Source organism: Oncorhynchus kisutch, linkage group LG17 (assembly GCF_002021735.2).
Source record: "Oncorhynchus kisutch isolate 150728-3 linkage group LG17, Okis_V2, whole genome shotgun sequence".
NCBI lineage: Eukaryota > Metazoa > Chordata > Actinopteri > Salmoniformes > Salmonidae > Oncorhynchus > Oncorhynchus kisutch.
The window spans coordinates 51011794-51034729 of record NC_034190.2 but is presented as its reverse complement, the minus strand read 5'-3'; the positions used below and the strand labels follow the sequence as shown (position 1 = coordinate 51034729).

At 44.7% G+C, this 22936-nt stretch overlaps 1 protein-coding gene across 4 annotated transcripts in view; it reads right to left on the bottom strand.

The window, feature by feature from the left end:
- LOC109907849 (protein SOGA1) overlaps positions 1 to 22936 on the bottom strand; it is a 66446-nt gene that overhangs the window by 13693 nt on the left and 29817 nt on the right. For 2 of the 4 annotated variants that reach the window (XM_020506092.2, XM_020506094.2), the window contains exons 4-6: positions 8914 to 8976; positions 6742 to 8061; positions 5502 to 5615 (exon numbers count right to left, since the gene is read on the bottom strand). In XM_020506092.2, the coding sequence (XP_020361681.1) occupies positions 5502 to 5615; positions 6742 to 8061; positions 8914 to 8976 (1497 nt within the window). The remainder of the gene's footprint in view (positions 1 to 5501; positions 5616 to 6741; positions 8062 to 8913; positions 8977 to 22936) is intronic. The other 2 variants (XM_020506095.2, XM_020506093.2) reach the window with 2 other exon arrangements.

Here is a 22936-nt window from a genome sequence, read left to right as displayed (position 1 = left end):
TGGTTGTTGTGCAATTCACCCACCACTCGTCTACCCTTATTGTTTATTCTGAGTGAGTAAACTCTCCTGTCAGCGTAAGTCTATGACACTAGCTCACTATTGCTCAGCAAGTAACATAATTGATTTACAACTGATTAAAAAAAATATCAGTTACACCATAACCAGCTTCTGCATATCTCTCTCTCCTTCTCCTCTGCAGCCTCTGTAAGTGACTTCTGACACCTTCAATTCCTCACCAAAGGGATTGAGGAGCAAGAGTGAGGGGAGCTCAATTTCAGCTGGGTAGTTTCCTCACACTTCAATACATATTTTGCCTCGTAGACCAAAAGTGTATGAAGGGCTTACATTTCCCAGGCAAGCCTCAGGCACAGACTCCGTGTACATAAATGGATAACCTGCTGTCAGTTTCCGATGCCCTTCGTAGCTTTATGTCCGTCACGCCACGGCCCTGCAGAAGAATCTCCCGTTTTAAAAGTAGACTCAGCGATATGACGTAGATGCAGGAAGTAAAAAAAAACAGAAGGGGTCAATTTACGCAACAAATAAGAGAGTTAAAGCGCGAGGCTCAACTTCTCCACTGCTTCGGTGACCTGGCTACCACGCTGTGAACGGCGCGAAGCGAGAACCTGTGAACATGCGTGGATACTGTGTGTGACTGTGTGAGAGCGAAGTGTTGCATCTCGCTAATCTCAAATATCTCTGGTGCTGCTCATGGCAACATCACGTGGATATAGTACCCTATTTCTAACATTCTGGATAAGAAATGGAGTAGCAGATTATCATACAGTACATTACTGAGTTATACCCTGAAAGGGTTGGGTGGAGAGAATGAACAGGTCCAAATTCATTAGGCACCAAACAGAAGAAAACTGACTGAAATGGGGAGAGACTACCTGAACCTGTCCAATAAGAAATGTTCCTTTTCATTTTCTGTTGCGCAACGTTTTGAAACCACGTTCCCAAATGAGTAGAGCAGTCAACCTGATGGGCCCCAGGTTCCCACCAACACTCCCACATCCACGTCCATACATCAGCCCTGTCTCGCTTCGATCGACGGCCCCGTCTCTACAGGCAGACATAGCACTCAGGCAGTCTGTGTGTGATAACATCATTGCCTGGCACGGTGCCACGGTGTGACTGCCTGACAGTCCTGTCCCCTGTCCTTCCCTCCCCGGGCCCGGTCCTGGACTTCTCTGTCCCTGACCTGGCAGCCTAATCACTGGTCACTGAGAGGAGCAGGGTGGATGACAGATGTGTTAAAGCCAACAGTGGTCTGCAATGTTGTAATTACTGAGAGAGACACAGGTTAAATTAATAGGCCTACAGATCTCAAACACATGGCCTGCGGCCAAAAGTGGCCCACAAGCCAATTTAAGATGGCCCGCTATGTTGTCATGGTTCATAGTTGTCATCGCCTACTATTATATCATTCTTGATTTCCATGCGTTTTAATTCTGCAGATACAGAGAAATCAACTGAGTTATTGCACCTTTAATAATCAGCCTACTGACAGTAACAATAAGGTTCTTTAGTTCTCTCAGTATATGAAGAGTGTGGTGTGTTCAGATGACTAACTGATTATGTGCTACAATACAGTCCAGAGAGAAACCTTTCCCTTCATGACTCCCACATTATAAAACCATAATTGTAATATCCTGTAACAGGAGAACAGGCTGTGGCGATTGTGTTTCTCTCTGCTCTTTTCATTGCTTCTGCCGATTCCCCCTAACAGCCCAGGTTTCCAAGGAGACCTATAGAAAGGCCAAACAAACACTGAGCAGCAGACACGTCCTCTCCTCGCCTCAAGAGTTGATGTCATTGTGTTTACAGCAGCAGCGTGAATCCAGCCTGATTCACCCACATGAAAGAACGAGGGAAGCAAGCCTAAAGACAGCCTAAACCGCATGTTGGGGCCATCAAGGAATGCCCAGTGTGTGTGTTTGGGGGGGAGGGGGGGGACTAAAGTCACAGGACTAAGGTCGAATCTTACTAAGCCGGCTCTGATGCTAGATGGATGTAACAGGGCGACTTGCAAACTATCACGGACTAAAAAGTGAAACCCAGCCGTGAGCTGCCCAGTGACGCAAGCCTACCAGACAAGCAAAATGCTTTCTATGCAAGCTTCGAGGTAAGCAACACTGAACCATGTATGAGAGCACCAGCTGTTCTGGACGACTGTGTGATCTCGTGCTCTGTAGCCGATGTAAGACCTTTAAACAGGTTAACATTCGCAAGGCTGCGCGGCCAGACGGAATACCAGGACACTTTCTCAGAGCATGTGCTGACCAGCTGACAAGTGTCTTCACAGACATTTTATCCCTGACACGGTCTGCAATACCAACTTATTTCAAGCAGACCACGATAGTCCCTGTACCCAAGAACGCCAAGGTAACCTGCCTAAATTACTTTTGCTATGAAACGCTTTGAAAGGCTGGTCATGGCTCACATCAACACCATCATCCCAAACACCCTGGACCCACTCAAATTCGCATACCGCCCAACATATCCACAGATGATGCCATCTCTATTGCACTCCACACTGCCCTCACCCACCGGGACAAAAGCAATACCTAATGTAAGAATGCTGTTCATTGACTACAGTTCAGCATTCAGCACCATAGTACCCTCCAAGCTCATCCCCAAGCTCTGGACCCTGGGAATGAACGCCTCCCTCTGCAACTGGATCCTGGACTTCCTGATGGGCCGCTCCCAGGTGGGGAAGGTAGGCAACAACACATCCTCCACACTGATCATCAACACTGAGGCCCCTCAGGGGTGTGTGCTTAGTCCCCTCCTGTACTCTCTGTTCACCCACAACTGTGTGGCCGTGCACGACTCCAACACCATCATCAAGTTTGCTGACGACTCAACGGTTGTAGGACTGATCACCGACGACGATGGGGCAGCCTATGGGGAGGTCAGAGACCTGGCAGTGAGGTGCAAGGACAAGAACCTCTCCCTCAACGTCAGCAAGACAAATGATCTTATTTGTGGACTACAGGAAAAGGAGAGACGAGCACACCACATCGGTGGGGCTGTAGTGGAGCGGGTCGAGAGTTTCAAGTTCCTCGGTGTCCACATACACACAGTTGTGAAAAGTGCACGACAGTGCCTATTCCCCCTCCGGAAGCTCAAAAGATTTGGCACGAACCCTCAAATTCTCAAGTTCTACAGCTGCACCATTGAGAGCATCTTGACTGGATACATCACCTCTTGGTATGGCAACTGAAGGGCACTCGACCGCAAGGCGCTACAGAGGGTGGTGAGTACGGCCGAGCTCCCCTGCCATCTAGGACCTCTATACCAGGCGGTGTCAGAGGAAGGGCCAAAATATTGTCAAAGACTCCAGTACCCCAAGTCATAGACTCTTCCAGACTTAGTACCAGTGCACCAAGTCTGGAACCAAAATTACCCTGAAATGCTTCTACCCCCAAGCCATATGACTGCTAAATAGCCAATAAAATGGCTACCCAGACTACCTACATTGTCCCTTTCTCTTGTACTGACTCTATGCACTCTCCAACACACTACATACAGTTGAAGTCAGAAGCTTACATACACCTTAGCCAAATACATTTAAACTCAGTTTTTCACAATTCCTGACATGTAATCCTAGTAAAAAATTCCTGTCAGTTAGGTCAGTTAGGGTCACATTTAAGAATGTGACATGTCAGAATAATAGTAGAGTGATTTATTCCAGCTTTTATTTCTTTCATCACATTCCCAGTGGGTCAGAAGTTTACATGCACTCAATTAGTATTTGGTAGCATTGCCTTTAAATAGTTGAACTTGGGTCAAACGTTTCGGGAAGCCTTCCACAAGCTTCCCACAACAAGTTGGATGAATTTTGGCCCATTTCCTCCTGACAGAGCTGGTGTAACTGGGTCAGGTTTGTAGGCCTCTTTGCTCGCACACACTTTTTCAGTTCTTCCCACAAATGTTCTATGAATTGAGGTCAGGGCTTTGTGATGGCCACTCCATTACCTTGACTTTGTTGTCTTTAAAGGTATTTTGCCACAACTTTGGAAGTATGCTTGGGGTCATGTCCATTTGGAAGACCCATTTGCGACCAAGCTTTAACTTGATGTCTTGAGATGTTGCTTCAATATATCCACATCATTTTCTTTCCTCATGATGCCATCTATTTTGTGAAGTGCACCAGTCCCTCCTGCAGCAAAGTACCCCCACAACATGATGCTGCCACCCCCATGCTTCACGGTTGGGATGATGTTCTTCGGCTTGCAAGCCTCCCCCTTTTCTCTCCAAACATAACGATGGTGATTATGGCAAAACAGTTCTATTTTTGTTTCATCAGACCAGAGGACATTTCTCCAAAAAGTACGATCTTTGTCCCCATGTGCAGTTGCAAACCGTAGTCTGACTTTTTTATGGCGGATTTGGAGCAGTGGCTTCTACCTTGCTGAGCGGCCTTTCAGGTTATGTCAATATAGGACTCATTTTACTGTGGATATAGATTGTTGTACCTGTTTCCTCCAGCATCTTCACAAGGTCCTTTGCTGTTGTTCTGGTATTGATTTGCACTTTTCGCACCAATGTACGTTCATCTCTAGGAGACAGAAAGCGTCTCCTTCCTGAGTGGTATGATGGCTGCGTGGTCCCATGGTGTTTATACTTGCGTACTATTGTTTGTACAGATGAACGTGGTACTTTCAGGCGTTTGGAAATTGCTCCCAAGGATGAACCAGACTTGTGGAGGTCTAGAATTTGTTTTCTGAGGTCTTTTGAGGCTGATTTCTTTAGATTTTCCCATTATGTCAAGCAAAGAGGCACTGAGTTTGAAGGTAGGCCTTGAAATACATCCACAGGTACACCTCAAATTTACTTAAATCATGTCAATTAGCCTATCAGAAGCTTCTAAAGCCATGACATAATTTTCTGGAATTTTCCAAGCTGTTTAAGGGCACAGTCAATTTAGTGTATGTAAACTTCTGACCCACTGGAATTGTGATATAGTGAATTATAAGTGAAATCTGTCTGTAAACAATTGTTGGAAAAATTACTTGTGTCATGCACAAAGTACATAACTTGTTAACAAGAAATTTGTTCAGTGGTTGAAAAACTAGTTTTAATGACTCCAACCTAAATGTTCCGACTTCAACTGTACCACGCTCACACATACTCACTCGTTCACACTCCCCACATATGCTCCTGCTACTGTCTATTATCTACCCCGTTGCTTAGTCACTTTAACCCTACCTACTGTATATGTACATTGCTAACTCAATTACCTCTTACCCTTGCATGTTCTCCCTGAATATAGCCAGCTTATTTTTGACCTATTATCGTTGTTCGTTATTCACGGGGTATTTATTCCTTGCCATTTTTGTGTATCTTTAACTCTGCATTGTTGTAATAGGACCCTTGAATAAGCATTAAACTGTTTGTCTACACCTGTTGTTCACAAATCATGTGACAAATACAATTTGATTGGATTTGATTTTGTGGGTGTGTATTTTGACTGTACTGTAGCAGCGACCTACCAGAGCTGTGTCCGTCTCCTGTGTTTCCTGGGTCTGGTTGCGGTCAGTGCGGCTGTCACCCTCCTCCTTCTGACCTTTCACATCGCGCTCTGATTGGTCCCTAAAGTTGGGCTGCTGCATGCATGGGCAAGTTAATGAAAAAATATCAAATAATAATAATAAAAAGAGGGGAAGACGAACAGAGGAGGAAGGGAAGGAAGAGGATGAGGGGAGGCGTATTGGGGGGGGGGGGTAGTGAATCAAAAAAAAAAAAAAAAAAAAAAGAGAGACAAACAATAGAACCAAAATGGACGATCCATAAGACACTTTCCCCCCCCCAAAAAATGAACCTCACAGGACAAAGAAAAGTATGTAAAGGAAAAACAGCTTTTTCAGAGTGGCGTAGGACAGAGTGGAAAACAGAACCAAAACAATGATGAGAAGTGCGAGCAACGGCTGAGGGGGTTGGGGGAGGGGTGAAGGAGAGGGGATTACAATAATCAAAAGAGAGGAAAAGGAAACAAGTGCAGAAAACGGCGGTCACGGTGCCCATGCAGTGGGGGGGGGGGGGGGGGGGGGGGGGGGGGGGGGATGGAGGGATGGGGGGAGAGATCGGACGGGGTTGGCACTCAGTAGGCCTCTAATGTAGCTTCATTAAAAGCATAGAACCAACTTTACAAGACTGACTTAAAGTTATATCCTAAACACTTGCCCTAGGTGTGCTGAGCTACATATAGTAAGTAATACAGTACAACTACTCAACGAGCAAACCAACCACTATTGATACACGGTTTGCTTCTGTCTTCGTTCTCCTCCATTCTGAACCACACAGGCACGTCCTTGGCCTTTACAACATTCATTATCAGAATAACAAGGTACTCAACAAGTCTAATTCAATACGCTCTTTTATTACACCTTTAATAGCCCTACTCGCGCATATACAGTACATTTACATGGCTATGACAATTGCCTCTTGATGTGTGTAAATAGACGGTGGTTTATGGTTTCTAGGATTTCCTTATCACCCTATCATGTCATGCAGCACAGCGGTGGCTGCATTTGAGGCCGGAGCTCTATGTAGCATCTATAGCGGGCATTCTGTGCCAGGGAGAAACCATAGTGTGAGCTGGGATGGAGGAGGAGCATTAGTAAGCCGTAACGTGGTTCAAAGAGCAAACAGGACAGAAATAATAGATTTGTTACCAAAAAAAAGGGGGATATAAAAAGAAAAGGAAAGAAACATGATCGGGTTTGTTCTTACCTTCTGCTCTGAGGGGATCTCACCCGCCTGGTCGTCTGGAGGGCAGGGGTGAGAGGCAGAGGGTGCACCCACCACAGAGTTCCCAGCCTCGGACAGTAGAGGCAGGGGGGATGCCCCCTCCACCTGTGCCCTCCCTGAGGGGGTGGTGCCTAGGCTCTCAACCCGCTCCACAAAAGCCTGGAGCTGGGTGTGCAGTGCTCGCAGCCTACCCGTCAGAGCCTCCACCAGGGGAAGATCCTGGAGCTCCGAGGGCTGGGCCTGCTGGCTCTTCTCTGGGACACATGGCTCTGCAGCCTCCCCGGAGGAGATCTTGCGGTAGAGGGAGATGGAAGGGCAGTTGGAGTCGGAGGCAGTCAGCAGCTGGATGGCTGTAGAGATTAGGCGGGCTTGGTCCCTCATGGCTAGCAGGGATTCACGGTCCTTCAGCCCCAGGGGGACAGGAAACCCAGTGGACGTCTTCTTCTCCCTCTCCTGCAGGGGCTCGTTCTCCCCTCCGATGGGGCCCTCGCGGTGAGCCTGGTTGGGGAGGCACTCAGCTGAGTCCCCTGCCTCTGCGTCGGTCTCCAGGGCGGGCCTGGAAGAGCTGTGGTAAGAGGCCAGGTCGCAGCGCTGCAGGTTGGACAGCAACACACGGTTCTCATACTGGAGCTTCTTCACCTTGCCGCTCAGATCCCCGATCTGGAGCCTGGCGGCCTGCAGCAGCTCCTCCTGGGGGGCCTCTGTGCTGATCAGAGCCCCCCCACCATGACTGTCCTCCAGGAGAGAGATGGACGAGGAGTCGTCCTGGTCTGGGTCCGACGCCAGCGGCAGCTCCGACTTGTAGCGGTTGATCTCGTTCATCAGCAGCTTGTTCTGCTCCTCCATCTCCAACAGCGAGCGCCGCAGCAGCTCCGCCTCCTCCTCGACAAACTGCAGGTGCCTCTGGAGCTCCATCACGTTCTCCAGACCTCCTCCTCCATGTCCTCCCATGCCGCCGACCCCCAGGCCTGGTGGCAGCTCCTGGCCCTTCATATCGTCCATCTCGGCCCGCAGGCCGCGGTTCTCCACCTCCAGTTCCACAATGCGCCGGCTCAGCAGGTTGGCCTCCTCCTCCACCAGCTTCAGGTGAACTCTGACCTCGGCCTCGCGCGTGTGGGGCGAGTCGTTGACCTCCTCCACGGTGAGCGAGGCGTCTACATCGCCGTACATCGAACGGTACTTGGCCAGCTCCTCCCGCATTTCCTCGCTGTCCTTGGCCATCTTGGTCAGCTTCTTGCACATGAGCGCTGACTCCTCCTTGGCAAAGTGGAGCTGGCACTTGAGGTCAGAACTGTCCTCCTGCTGGCCACATAGACAGGTAGTTAGTGTGTTGTCAGTGTTCCTAACTAACTCACACACAAAAATACAAGATATCTCCAGCTAACATATCACAAGAGAGAAAGATTATGAGGCCAAAATGACAAATGAAAAAAGTGAATTGTTTCTTCCCGTTAACATAATAGCTTGAACTCATCTGACATCGTCATGGTTACCCCAGCAAATAGTTAGACCAATGCAAAGTTAGGTGGATGTAGGTGGGGTAGGTGGATGCAACAACGGGAAGTCATGCACGCTATATTACAGTGATATGAAATGTGTGGTGGCTAGGGGCACTTAGGGACATTGGTGTATTTATAACAGACAGAAGCCATTTTGAATATTAAACCCACATTTATTTTGCAGAGGGCATTACTCAGATTCCCTTCCATTTATTATTTAACCAAGCGGCCCAAAATGATCCAGGCCCATTAAATAATACTTTGTGTTGTGTGATTTATTGGTTATAGACTATTTGCCAGAACATTAAACACAGTCTGGAAAGGGTTTATACTATTTAGAGCATGTTTGCACTCCAATATTATAATATTAAGCATGAACCTCATCCCCACAGGAATGAAGGACGAGAGAGAGGCTTTTGACGTTCTCATTATACTAACCCCCCCCCCCCCCCCCCCCCCCCCACACACACACACACTGTGTACCACCACAACCTCAACGCGAGAGAGAGAGGAGAGAGGAGAGAGAGAGAGGAATGTGCGCAAAAGCTTGATCTGCTATTGTCAAACGTTGCGCTAACTTGGAAGTGTATCATCTCCTTCCCAGGTCGCGAAAGTGAGAACAATCCGTTTAACTGTCTCTGTAAGTCTGGGTTACCTGGGGAGACAGCTTCTTCTCTGGCTTGTTGTTTGGCCGAGCCCCTCGCTTCTTCAGAGAGTTCTGAAAATAGAGGGAAACACATATATTGACAATAATTAGTATCAATCAATCGACAAATCAAATTAACCAAGTGCTTTCACAGTAACCCAGCCTAGGCCCTAGACCCCCAAAGAGCATGCAGCAGCACATTGGCCAAGGCGTTATACAACATAATAATAATACCACCAATCTCCAAGCCTTCTCCCCCGCCACTCGCTCACCCAACTTGCCCCTATCGCCCCCTTCACCCCTGCCACTTTACCCAGTTTATCATCACCATGGAGATGTTAATCCCCACAGTGACACTGATAGGGGTGTGGAGCTACAGTTGACCGCATTCCTGCTATGTAAACAGAGAGGAAGGGGTGGCGAGGGGGAGAGGGAGACAGAGATAGAGAAAGAAAGAAAGAAAGAGAAAGCTGAAGAGAGGAAGATAGTAAACTGAGATGAGACCATAAAGAGAGAAAAGGAACAGCGTTGCTAACGATAGCCAGCCCCTCCCGTTGGTCACCTGGGCTTCAGTACACAGAGTTAAATCCTAATAAATCCCAATTCCTACCAGAGTGCAGAGAGACACAAACACACACACACAGACAGACAGACGCGCTGCAGTACAAGCTTATCTCGCCAAGGCGTTTCCATGGAAACTGGCTACTTTCTCCGCACTGAGCTGGCTGGTGAAAAAGGCAGGGATATCCACAGTCCATTCTGCTGTGTTTTATTAAATCAAGCTGAAAACAAACAAGACCCTGCTACCACAGTACAGTATAGAGCCTTTAACACAGTGGACACATATGTACAGTATGCACACACACACACGCACAACATCCAGAACCAATTCCACCCCAGTGCAAAAAAATCCAGCTAGAGAGCAGAGTAACTAGATTGGATTTAAAGCGGTGCCGGTATAGTATAAAGAGATGCATCCAATCCTCAACCCCCATTTAGCCTTTGCTGACAATGTCATGCAGTTTAGCTGGTGGCTGAGAACCTTTTAATGGTGCTAAACTTCAAGGTAGAATCAATGGAGAGATACTGGAAGTATTGATCCCTGCCAAGTATCGCCCAACCTTGGGACACTTTTTTTCATTTTGTTTTGACCATTGGTTTCGACAGGCCAGCTGTAACAGGGATGTCGTGGTGCCACTGTGACATGGCAGGCTTACCCCCATTTGAACACAGAGCTAAACCCCAATACCCACTCATCTATAAAACCCCTATAAGATACAAACATCTCACATCAATTTTTTTATGTCCCCCTTACCTATTTTGTTATCTCCAGGGGTGTGGCGGTTATTATCATGCAAAAGACTGCCGGTCTCACCGTAATTGACTGTTCATTAAGACCTGTTATGGCTAGACGTTCCGCTAACTTCCAGTGAAATTACGGAGCCCGAAATTCAACTTAAATTATTAGAAATATTTAACTTTCATAAAATCACAGTGCAATACACCAAAATAAAGCTTAATTTCTTGTTAATCCAGCCACCGTGTCAGATTTAAAAAAGGCTTTACGGCGAAAGCAAACCAAGCGATTATCTGAAGACAGTGCCCCATCATACAAACACATCATACATCATATTTCAGCCAAGCAGGTGCGACACGAAAGTCAGAAATAACTATATAATTCATGCCTTACCTTTGAAGATCTTCTTCTGTTGGCACTCCAATATGTCCCAGAAACATCACAAATGGTAATTTTGTTTGATAAAGTCCTTCTTTATATCCCCAAAATGTCCATTTATTTGGCGCGTTTGATTCAGAAATACACTGGTCCCAACTCGCCCAACATGACTACAAATGATCTAATAAGTTACCTGTAAACTTTGTCCAAACATTTCAAACAACTTTCCTAATCCAACTTTAGGTGTCCTAAAACGTAAATAATTGATCAAATTTAAGACGGAATATACTGCGTTCAATAGCGGATAAAATCAAAGTGGAGTGAGCTCCAGGTCGCGCGCACCAAACAAAAGAGTCCACTTGGCTTGACACTTGGAAAGTACAGCCGTACTTCTTCATTTCTCAAAGGAAAAACATCAACCAATTTCTAAAGACTGTTGACATCTAGTGGAAGCCATAGGAACTGCAACCAGGTGCCTCATAAATCTAGTTTCCCATAGAAAATCAATAAAAAACGTCAATTTTTTTTGCATTTTTCTGAACCAGTAGTCTACCTGCTGCCCCTAGTCTCAATGAAATCTTGTCTTTATTAATATGTAAAATTAGTTTATTACCATTATCAGGATCGGGCTCCCGAGTGGTGCAGTGGTCTAAGGCACTGCATCTCAGTGCAAGAGGCATCACTGCAGTCCCTGGTTTGAATCCAGGCTGCATCACATCTGACCGTGATTGGGAGTTGGGGGTAGGCCATCATTGTAAATGAAAATCTGTTCTTAACTGACTTGCCTAGTTAAATAAAAAATAATGCACTCAAATAACGAATTATAGCCTGCACACTTTCCCACCAGTCCATTCTATAGGCTACTTCGGTTTTATAGAGGAGCTGTGCTTAATATGATCAGCCGAGAAATAAATACAAAAACACTTATTTCACTCCATTCACTCCATCAACCACTGTTTGAGGAGTATGCTCTCGCAGCGCGACAGCTGATATTTCGCCCAAACTCTGTATGCCATAGGCTCTCCAACCCTGTTCCTGCAGCTACCCAGTGCTTAATTTGGGGAACCAAGTGAAATCTGTTCGGGAACATCGATTGTAACATGTTTTTCACAACTAAACATATTTCACTAAACTGTTGACAGCCCTTCGCGCGCTATAGAAGGGAATAAAGGAGAGAGAGGAGGAGATGGAAACGCACGGTGGTGAGATATTCTGTATAGCTAAAGGTAATGTGTCACCCAATTAATTATGAAAATATAAAATGACCTATTACTAGGCTATTCTAAATCAAATAGAAATTCGCTAATTGTACTAACTGTAAGCCGGCCTGCACAATCAATGAAACAACAGCATCACCTAGCTAGACTATCCGTTCTCTCCCAGACTCATGAATATACATTCTGGAGCGTGCAATAAGATAACCAGTCCATTTAGTTTGCATAAAAATACCGTCCACACTCGAAGGCAATTACTCAAATCTGTTTAATTTTGGAGTATAGGCTAGACCAATTATGCACCAAGGACATCTTAAATCAGTTTTGTTGTATGTTTTTCTCCCAGGCGTAATATGCATTAGGCTTTGTACAATGTCATTTTTTAATTCCCCCCCCCCCCCCCAGGATTGCGCTCATAAGCCTATGTGTATGGGAGTTTTTAATTCATCTTCACTCCATCCATTTCGTTGTTAGGCTTTGAAACAACACCCACAACAACCATGTTTTACTCTGTTTAAATCTGCTGTTGAACTTCTTTCTTCAAATTGATCATCACAGCAAGGTGATTCTAACAGTTTTACAAGTATGATAGCCATACTGTTTTGATAAGTGTTTGATGCGATTTTCGATCCACTATGCATTGATGTCAGAGTGGTTAGAGGGGCAATAGAGCCCTGAGTACCAGGCCATTAGCGACCTGATGGTTGTTAGCAAGTTTGGTACTACCAAAGCATGTCCAGAGTGCATAAGAGGAGATTACCTTGACTCAACGGTCACATGGACTTTTACTGCGGTCATGACTCATGACTGCAGGTGTGGCGGTAATACGGTCACCCCAATAGCTGTATCAAATATCAATCATTTTCACACTCAAAAAAGTTTCTCCTATGGGGACAGTCGAAGAACCCTTTTGGAACCTTTTTTTTTAAAGAGTGTAGGGTGTAATTTGGGACATAGCCTTCCTGCTCTGCAATCTCACACCCACAAAACAAAACCAGACAAAATTCCACCCGCTCTGCCAGGTTGACGTAATCGTCCGGCGCTCTCTGTGCAACAGCTACGTGTCATTCAGAACACAAGGCCACTCACACAAACAATGCAGGGCTGACTCAACCTCAGTAAAACACAGAGGCAGAACCGGGACAACATCAGGGAGATGAGGTTTGAAATGATGTCTCTGTACACTGTAAACGGGTCACCGTGAATTTAACAATAGCTCACAGGCTACTTGGTGGCCAGTAAAAATCTGTATTTCATATTATAGTACACTTACTGTAATATAAGTACGGTATCAAAGCAAATACTGTGTAAAAAAAAAAGTAAATGCTACCATAATCTGAATTAATGACTTAATGGATTAATGAAATTCACTGAGGGGAGGGCTTTGTATTTCACAGTATTTTACTATAATTACAAGGGATTGGTGCAAGCAGATTTGCTGCTATAGTGTTTACACATTATAGAATGTTAATGAATATTTAGTGTTTTATGTCACTTGTACATCTAGAGGCCTTAACAAAAGCTTCCAAACAGGTGGCAAATACAGGGCAAAACAGACCAGAAAGACATGGAAAAATGGTAAACCATTTCAAGTTTAAGAATTCCTGCCACTCCAATCTGTCCCCTATACAATTAAAATTCATGGGTCTTTATAACCACATAGGAGTTAAAAATGGGTACATCATTCTCACTCACAGGTGCAACAAATGTAGCCTCTTACAAGGCATGCCTCAAAATATGTTAATGATCCAGCAACAACAATACCATTCACCCGCTAGTGGTCAAAAGGTTTTCAGCCCTCTAAAGATACGGTACGGTACTGTATTCTGTGGAGTGGAATGACAGAGCCATTCAAAATACCGCAATTTTCCCACAATGCAACATCATTTACAATACGCAGTAAAACATTTGAGTTTTTTTTACTGTTGATAATATCTAAAACTACAATTTTCTGTTCCAGTGCATGTAAAGTGGTGCCAGTCCAAGTCTGCCTGTGTCATGCCTAAACACACCTGCACAATGCACAGTTAAAGACACGCACGTGCACACACATACAGATGCGTGCACGCACACACACCCTATCCCCAGCAAAAAAACATGAGCATTCAACGGCATGTGTCTGTGCTATCTGATGACATGGTTCTGTGTGTGTATGTCAACAGGCTGTAACTCTAGTGATGTGGTCTGTGTAACCGGAGGCCTGGAGGGGGTAGGTTGGTAGGCTGATCCCTGGCTGGATGTCTCTCTCCTGCGAGAGGGAGGTCGAGACGTGTAGGTCCCCCTTAGACATGTGAAATTGCATTTTCACTAGTAAAATAGCTGTTTTCACACGTTGATGTTAAAATTCACCCGTTGAAACCACATTTTGACATGTATTACATTTAGAGTTCACATGTTAACGCCACCTTTTCACGTGAGGGTAACAACATGTTTTCAACTCGCATGTGAATTGCCGTTTCACATGTGACATTATCGGTATCGCATGTTCAAAACTTTCACGTGGAAATCGGATATGTAGTTTCACGTGGAAAACATTCACATGTGAAAATCTCACTTTCATTTTTTTTCTCCACATAATTCTTTTTCACAACTGAGCTTGCAATTCCACATGTGAAAGTGAAAATCGCATTGGCAGTTTCATGTTTAAGAATATCTCACTTTCACATGTGGAATTGCAGGTTCACGTGTGGGGTTGAAAATAACGTTATGCTGTGAAAAGATGGCGTTAGCATGTTGCATTAGCAAGGTTTCCAACGGTAGAATGAGGGTGACCACATCTTAAAAAGCCCAAGACGGGAACGATTTAGCGGGAAAATTTGTGAAACAGAGGATAGAATAACATTTTTTAGGGGCAGGTTCATAAATGCTGCAAATAGATCAAATTTGTTTTGATCAGTCATGGAAATAAAAGCGCTGAAAACATGTTTGATCGTTATTTAAAAAGATGGAGTACAAAGCCATAGGATGAAAAATACCGGAGTTTTGGCGCAGGCACTGCCGACTAGTGCTAGCTAACTACCTAGCAATTTAAAAAAAAATCTATTAGATAATTCTATTTAAAAATATTACAAATGGATACTTGGGGTCACAGTATCAATATAATATTGTCCAAAATAATGTTGTGATATTCATAGATTTCCCCCATCACTAGTTATTATATGGTGCAATCCTCTAGTGAGCGAATTACTTTTGTGACATTAATATTAAGCAAAACTTCTGAAGTCGAGAACACAATTCTTAGTATGGCAAACAAAAATAATGATATCGAAAGCAAAACATAAACCTTAAAGTCTTGATGGCAAAACAAAATATTGCAAGAAAATAATTCAAATCTGTGAGATCAAATGAATGTAAATGGATGCAAAAATAGATTTCTGTGAAAACATTTTGTGTAACGCTATTAAATAGAAACGCCTCCCTCTTTCCTGCAATTTTCCCTCTATTTGGTTATATTACCCTTGGCCTTTGCTTTCACTGCCTTTTTTTGGCACGTTCATTCCAGCAGCAGAGCACCCTGTATCCCACTGCTGGTTTGCCTCTGAAGCTAAGGGACTATTTAGGTCCTGGTTGGTCCCTAGATGGGACACAGGAAGTATGGGAAAAATGCACATGTGGGGGGAAATATAATTCACATGATATGTTCACAAGTGTGTTGAAAAACCATGTTTTTTGTTGTTGTAAGGTTCCGGCCTGGCCATCATGCCTGTACACTTAAGCCCAGTACAGCTCTGCTTGGCTTTGCCCTACAGTGTAAATCAGGAAACAGTCAGCCAGACTGGACTTGGGAAATAACGCCTGGCGCAGAGAAAAGGACGGAGACGTTGTTACACAACCTCACAGTCCAGGGCTTGGAAAGATTTAACTTGTGCAACAATGAATGTTAGGATAGGAACAGACATCATCGCGACACTAATGTGGGTTTACTGGATTTGGTGGACATCTGATGGCACACACACACACACACACAGATGTAGGATCTTCATTTCAGACAGTTTGCGACAGAAGGGAAAGAATCCTGCAGCAAAAGGAAATGTGAATAATTATGTGGATTATAATTGATTATAATTAATGAAAAACAGAGGAAGAGAGAGGAGTGTAGGTGTGTAGAGAGAGTAAGAATGAGAGAGAGAGTAAGAGAGAGAGGGTGAGAGTGTGGGATATGCTGACTAGTTAATAATGGAGAGTAATAGTGTGCAACAGTTGAGGCTGCTGAGGGGAGAATGGCATCAAACGTATTTGATACCGTTCCACCAATTCCGCTCCAGCCATTACCACAACCATGTCCTCCCCAATTAAGGTGCCACCAACCTCCTGTGGTGTCCAAGGGACCCTGGCATGCCTAGATAGACGAGGGGTCATGACTCTGGTGGCGGCTCGACCATCCTACTGATGACTCTGTCAGGCACTCAAACAATGGATCGCACCGCCAGCCCGGAACATAATCACACAGAACTACTACTTCGGTCTGCACCCAAGGCAACCAACACAACTATCACACAATATGGCTTTATCACATTACTACACCATTCAATACGGCGGAATAATGAAAAAAAGGGACCAATAAAAGTGTCATAAAATTTGAAATATGAATATCCAAATCGGTAGGATTATTAAAAAGCAATCGATGCTATTCTAGTCACAACATCAAATGGTGTTATTGCAGTAATGGAGGAGGCACTTTCTAAATAAATTACATCTTTATTCTATCTGCACTCCAAAGAGGGAAGTGAAGTAGAATAGTATATTTGCATGACACTTCCCAGACTGCTATAGCAGAACCGTGGGTGATGTGAGTGGAGATGACAACAACACCAGACAATACACCCCCCGCTTTGCTTTTGGTCAAATCCAAAGAACAATCAATGGTGTTCGGATCAACCCAAGTTTGAGATCCAGTGGGTGGAGATATGTCTCTTTGTTACCAAACTCACTGCTGCTCACTTTCAGACATTGTAGGAAGGCTGTGGGACAGAAGACTGTGGTTGGTTGGTCTGACCCTGTGTGTCCACTGGTTAAATATCTTTCTGAAAGCTTGTTATTAATATGATTGGTCAATTTCAAGTAGAGCAAACAGAGTAATGTGTGTGTGTGTTTCTGTCTGTTGGTGTGTCAGTCTGTGTGCAGTGTTAGAGTTTAGAGAAAGCGTGGAGTCTGTGCAACAATGAGTTGGGGAGAGAGAGAGGAAGGTGGGAGGGAGGGAGGGAGAGAGGGAGGAGGGGTCTGTAGATGTCCTATAAAGCCTGTCAGCAGAGCAAAATCCAGGGGGACAGCCTAAACACCAGCCCCCCCTCTGTCTCAGTACCTCCTCTCCTCCTATTGTCCTTTTACTGCACTCACAATGGACAAGCAGCACAACCCCAAATCTACATACACAGAGTCCCCGGAACCAAATGTAATCCACAAATCAAATCAAAGTTTACTGGTCACATACACAGATTTGCAGATTTGCAAAGCAAAATGCTTTGTTACTAGCTCCAACAGTGCAGTAATTACCTAGCAATAAAAAACAATACACAAAACCCCCAAATCAATTCATAAAAAATCCTACAATGGGATTTTCTGGAATTTTTTCTCTCATTTTGTCTGTCATAGTTGAAGTGTATGATGAAAATGACAGGCCTCTCTATCATCTTTTTAAGTGGGAGAACTTGCACAATTGGTGGCTGACCAAATACTTTTTTGCCCCACTGTACTACCCACCACTGCGACCTGCACGCTCTCGTTGGCTGGCCCTCGCTTCATACTCGTCGCCAAACCCACTGGCTACAGGTGATCTACAAGTCTCTGCTAGTTAAAGCCCCGTCCTATCTCAGCTCGCTGGTCACCATAGCAGCACCCACTCGTAGCACACGCTCCAGCAGGTATATCTCACTGGTCTCCCCCAAATCCAATTCCTCCTTTGGTCGCCTTTCCTTCCAGTTCTCTGCTGCCACTGACTGGAACGAACTGTAAAAATCCCTGAAGCTGGAGATTCCCATCTCCCTCACTAGCTTTAAGAACCAGCTGTCAGAGCAGCTCACAGATCACTGCACCTGTTCATACCCGATCTTTATACAGCCCATCTATCTACCTCATTCCCATACTGTATTTATTTATTTTGCACCTTTTGCACCACAGTATCTCTACTTGCACATCCATATTTTGCACATCTACCATTCCAGTGTTTAATTGCCATATTGTAATTACTTCGCCACTATGGCCTATTTATTGCCTTAACTTCCTTATTTGACCTCATTTGCACTCACTATATATAGACTGTTTTCTCTCGTTCTACTGTATTATTATTATTGACTGTATGTTTTGTTCATTCCATGTGTAACTCTGTGTTGTTGTGTGTCGAACTGCTATGCGTTTATCTTGGCCAGGTCGCAGTTGCAAATGAGAACTTGTTCTCAACTAGCCTACCTGGTTAAATAATGGTGAAATATATATTTTTAAAGGATCTGATGATATAAGCCTAAGTCTATATTGTGTTTTTACCTAAGTCTTTATGGTGTTTGGGTGCTTTAATATTTTCCTAAGTGTAGGCTACAACCTTTAACACTTAAAGTTAATAGTTAAGTTAAGTCTTAAAAGACAAGAAAAAGAAAGGACAAGTTTTTATTTTTTTTAAGCACTAACCTCCACATGTGTTTCAATGTCATTTCTTTGAGACAGGTGGGTCTAAGGCTTTAGAGGTTGTGAACGATGCTACATGGGCGTAAACAAAGAGCAGCACTGTAGCTGTTCAATGTGAAAGGTTATCTTTATTTCTCAACAATAGGCTATTTAATACTGTTAGTGGTTTGCCTAACGGGGGAATTTGATGAGGTAATGTTCAGAGTATCCATTTAGTCAATTTGGTTCATATATTTTCTAAATATATTTCCCAAGGATTAAAGTAGAGCAAGTGTGAAAATCGCAGCAAAATGTTTGAATGCCTTTTTTTCCTAAATGGGATTATACATCTAGCAACTTTGAAAGCAGCATCACTTCCCCATGTTTCCTCCAACTACAGTGTATGATATTCCACTTTGAAGCTCTGAGTCTGTACGTTTATTCAATATACAATACACAATTTAACATTTTGGAACAAAAGACCCGAAAAGAGATGGTCGGTCACAAATAGCTCATTTCTGCATCCTCACAAACATGTTGGATGTAGCTGAAAGCTGACGTTTAGCTGAACCATAGCTAAATAGGAGTTATTGGGCTTACACCAGCTACCGTATTAAAGTTACCGTAGAACAAACCAGACTTCATTTTTATCAATATCATGGAAGTCATTATATGAGGTAAAAGCTAATTGTGACTGAAAATGGTAATAATAATAGCCTGGAGACTTGCTTCTTCTCTGACCTCGGTTTCCACTAAATAGCACAGCCACAAAGTCAACACTACATTGTAAAGATTCATGAAAACAAAAAGTTGCCTAATGGTCTTCATTTAAGGTTAGGGTTAGGCATAAGGTTAGCAGTGTGGCTAGGGTTAGGTTTAAAAACAGATTTTAAGAAGATACATTTTAGAAAAGGCAGGGGTTTATGACAGTGGCTGTGGTAACTAGTGACGATGCTTGGATGTCGCTGGCGGTTCAGTGCAGTCAAGCAAAAATGCACTATTTAGATTTTAAACTACGTTGACATTTTCAGAATGTAACAGGCCGTTACTGCAATTTCAGGTAAAAACTCTATAAAACAAGTCTAAAAAATAAAGACAAGGTCTATAGATTTCAGCTGTTTCAAAAACATTGCTATTACAGTTTTTACCGTCAGGAGTGTTAGATCAACGAGACAATTCTGTTTACACTGCCCTGCTTAGAGGGGGGCAATTTTAGGGCGTGTGTCGTGCGGTCGAGAAGTGACAAGTTTGCAAGTTTACATGGCAGTATATGCATAGGCGAGAAAGTCTAGTAAGTGTGAATACCTAAGAAAGGAACTCTGCAGGTGTAGAGAGAGAGAGAAAGAGAGATCTAGCAAAGGTACAGGGAGGGATATATTCTGGGTGACAAATGAGAGAGGGAGGAGTGGGGGAGATAAAGCCAATCTGCATAGGAAAGGAGAGTAAGAGAGGGAAGGGAGAAGGAAGAGAGGAGGGAGACGTATAAGAATGAGTATTTAAGTATTTAAACTACAGTAAATGGTCGATTCAGAGATTGGGGGGGGGGTTATCCCACCCCCTCCACCGCAGACCTTATTGGGTTCCCTTGACAACCGCTTGTGCACTCCCTCGTTCAGTTTCTGACAGTAGAGGCCAACAAAACAAGTTGGTGAAAGATGGAGGGTGGAGGATGGGAGGGAAAAAACATGGACGACAGGAAATCCCTATTGACATTTTTTATTTTTTATTTTTTTATTTCACCTTTATTTAACCAGGTAGGCTAGTTGAGAACAAGTTCTCATTTGCAACTGCGACCTGGCCAAGATAAAGCATAGCAGTGTGAACAGACAACACAGAGTTACACTTGGAGTAAACAATTAACAAGTCAATAACACAGTAGAAAAAAAAGAGAGTCTATATACATTGTGTGCAAAAAGGCATGAGGAGGTAGGCGAATAATTACAATTTTGCAGATTAACACTGGAGTGATAAATGATTAGATGGTCATGTACAGGTAGAGATATTGGTGTGCAAAAGAGCAGAAAAGTAAATAAATAAAAACAGTATGGGGATGAGGTAGGTGAAAATGGGTGGGCTATTTATCAATAGACTATGTACAGCTGCAGCGATCGGTTAGCTGCTCAGATAGCAGATGTTTGAAGTTGGTGAGGGAGATAAAAGTCTCCAACTTCAGCGATTTTTGCAATTCGTTCCAGTCACAGGCAGCAGAGTACTGGAACGAAAGGCGGCCAAATGAGGTGTTGGCTTTAGGGATGATCAGTGAGATACACCTGCTGGAGCGCATGCTACGGATGGGTGTTGCCATCGTGACCAGTGAACTGAGATAAGGCGGAGCTTTACCTAGCATGGACTTGTAGATGACCTGGAGCCAGTGGGTCTGGCGACGAATATGTAGCGAGGGCCAGCCGACTAGAGCATACAAGTCGCAGTGGTGGGTGGTATAAGGTGCTTTAGTGACAAAACGGATGGCACTGTGATAAACTGCATCCAGTTTGCTGAGTAGAGTGTTGGAAGCAATTTTGTAGATGACATCGCCGAAGTCGAGGATCGGTAGGATAGTCAGTTTTACTAGGGTAAGTTTGGCGGCATGAGTGAGGGAGGCTTTGTTGCGGAATAGAAAGCCGACTCTTGATTTGATTTTCGATTGGAGATGTTTGATATGAGTCTGGAAGGAGAGTTTACAGTCTAGCCAGACACCTAGGTACTTATAGATGTCCATATATTCAAGGTCGGAACCATCCAAGGTGGTGATGCTAGTCGGGCATGCGGGTGCAGGCAGCGATCGGTTGAAAAGCATGCATTTGGTTTTACTAGCGTTTAAGAGCAGTTGGAGGCCACGGAAGGAGTGTTGTATGGCATTGAAGCTCGTTTGGAGGTTAGATAGCACAGTGTCCAAGGACGGGCCGGAAGTATATAGAATGGTGTCGTCTGCGTAGAGGTGGATCAGGGAATCGCCCGCAGCAAGAGCAACATCATTGATATATACAGAGAAAAGAGTCGGCCCGAGAATTTAACCCTGTGGCACCCCCATAGAGACTGCCAGAGGACCGGACAGCATGCCCTCCGATTTGACACACTGAACTATGTCTGCAAAGTAATTGGTGAACCAGGCAAGGCAGTCATCCGAAAAACCGAGGCTACTGAGTCTGCCGATAAGAATATGGTGATTGACAGAGTCGAAAGCCTTGGCAAGGTCGATGAAGATGGCTACACAGTACTGTCTTTTATCGATGGCGGTTATGATATCGTTTAGTACCTTGAGCGTGGCTGAGGTGCACCCGTGACCGGCTCGGAAACCAGATTGCACAGCGGAGAAGGTACGGTGGGATTCGAGATGGTCAGTGACCTGTTTGTTGACTTGGCTTTCGAAGACCTTAGATAGGCAGGGCAGGATGGATATAGGTCTGTAACAGTTTGGGTCTAGGGTGTCTGCCCCTTTGAAGAGGGGGATGACTGCGGCAGCTTTCCAATCCTTGGGGAGAGGTTGAACAGGCTGGTAATAGGGGTTGCCACAATGACGGCGGATAGTTTCAGGAATAGAGGGTCCAGATTGTCAAGCCCAGCTGATTTGTACGGGTCCAGGTTTTGCAGCTCTTTCAGAACATCTGCTATCTGGATTTGGGTAAAGGAGAACCTGGAGAGGCTTGGGCGAGTAGCTGCGGGGGGGGGGCGGAGCTGTTGGCCGAGGTTGGAGTAGCCAGGCGGAAGGCATGGCCAGCCGTTGAGAAATGCTTGTTGAAGTTTTCGATAATCATGGATTTATCGGTGGTGACCGTGTTACCTAGCCTCAGTGCAGTGGGCAGCTGGGAGGAGGTGCTCTTGTTCTCCATGGACTTCACAGTGTCCCAGAACTTTTTGGAGTTGGAGCTACAGGATGCAAACTTCTGCCTGAAGAAGCTGGCCTTGGCTTTCCTGACTGACTGCGTGTATTGGTTCCTGACTTCCCTGAACAGTTGCATATCGCGGGGACTATTCGATGCTATAGCAGTCCACCACAGGATGTTTTTGTGCTGGTTGAGGGCAGTCAGGTCTGGAGTGAACCAAGGGCTGTATCTGTTCTTAGTTCTGGATTTTTTGAACGGAGCATGCTTATCTAAAATGGTGAGGAAGTTACTTTTAAAGAATGACCAGGCATCCTCAACTGACGGGATGAGGTCAATGTCCTTCCAGGATACCCGGGCCAGGTCGATTAGAAAGGCCTGCTCACAGAAGTGTTTTAGGGAGCGTTTGACAGTGATGAGGGGTGGTCGTTTGACTGCGGCGGATAGCCGCAGCGGATACAGGCAATGAGGCAGTGATCGCTGAGATCCTGGTTGAAGACAGCGGGGGTGTATTTGGAGGGCCAGTTGGTCAGGATGACGTCTATGAGGGTGCCCTTGTTTACAGAGTTAGGGTTGTACCTGGTGGGTTCCTTGATGATTTGTGTGAGATTGAGGGCATCTAGCTTAGATTGTAGGACTGGCAGGGTGTTAAGCATATCCCAGTTTAGGTCACCTAATAGAACAAACTCTGAAGCTAGATGGGGGGCGATCAATTCACAAATGGT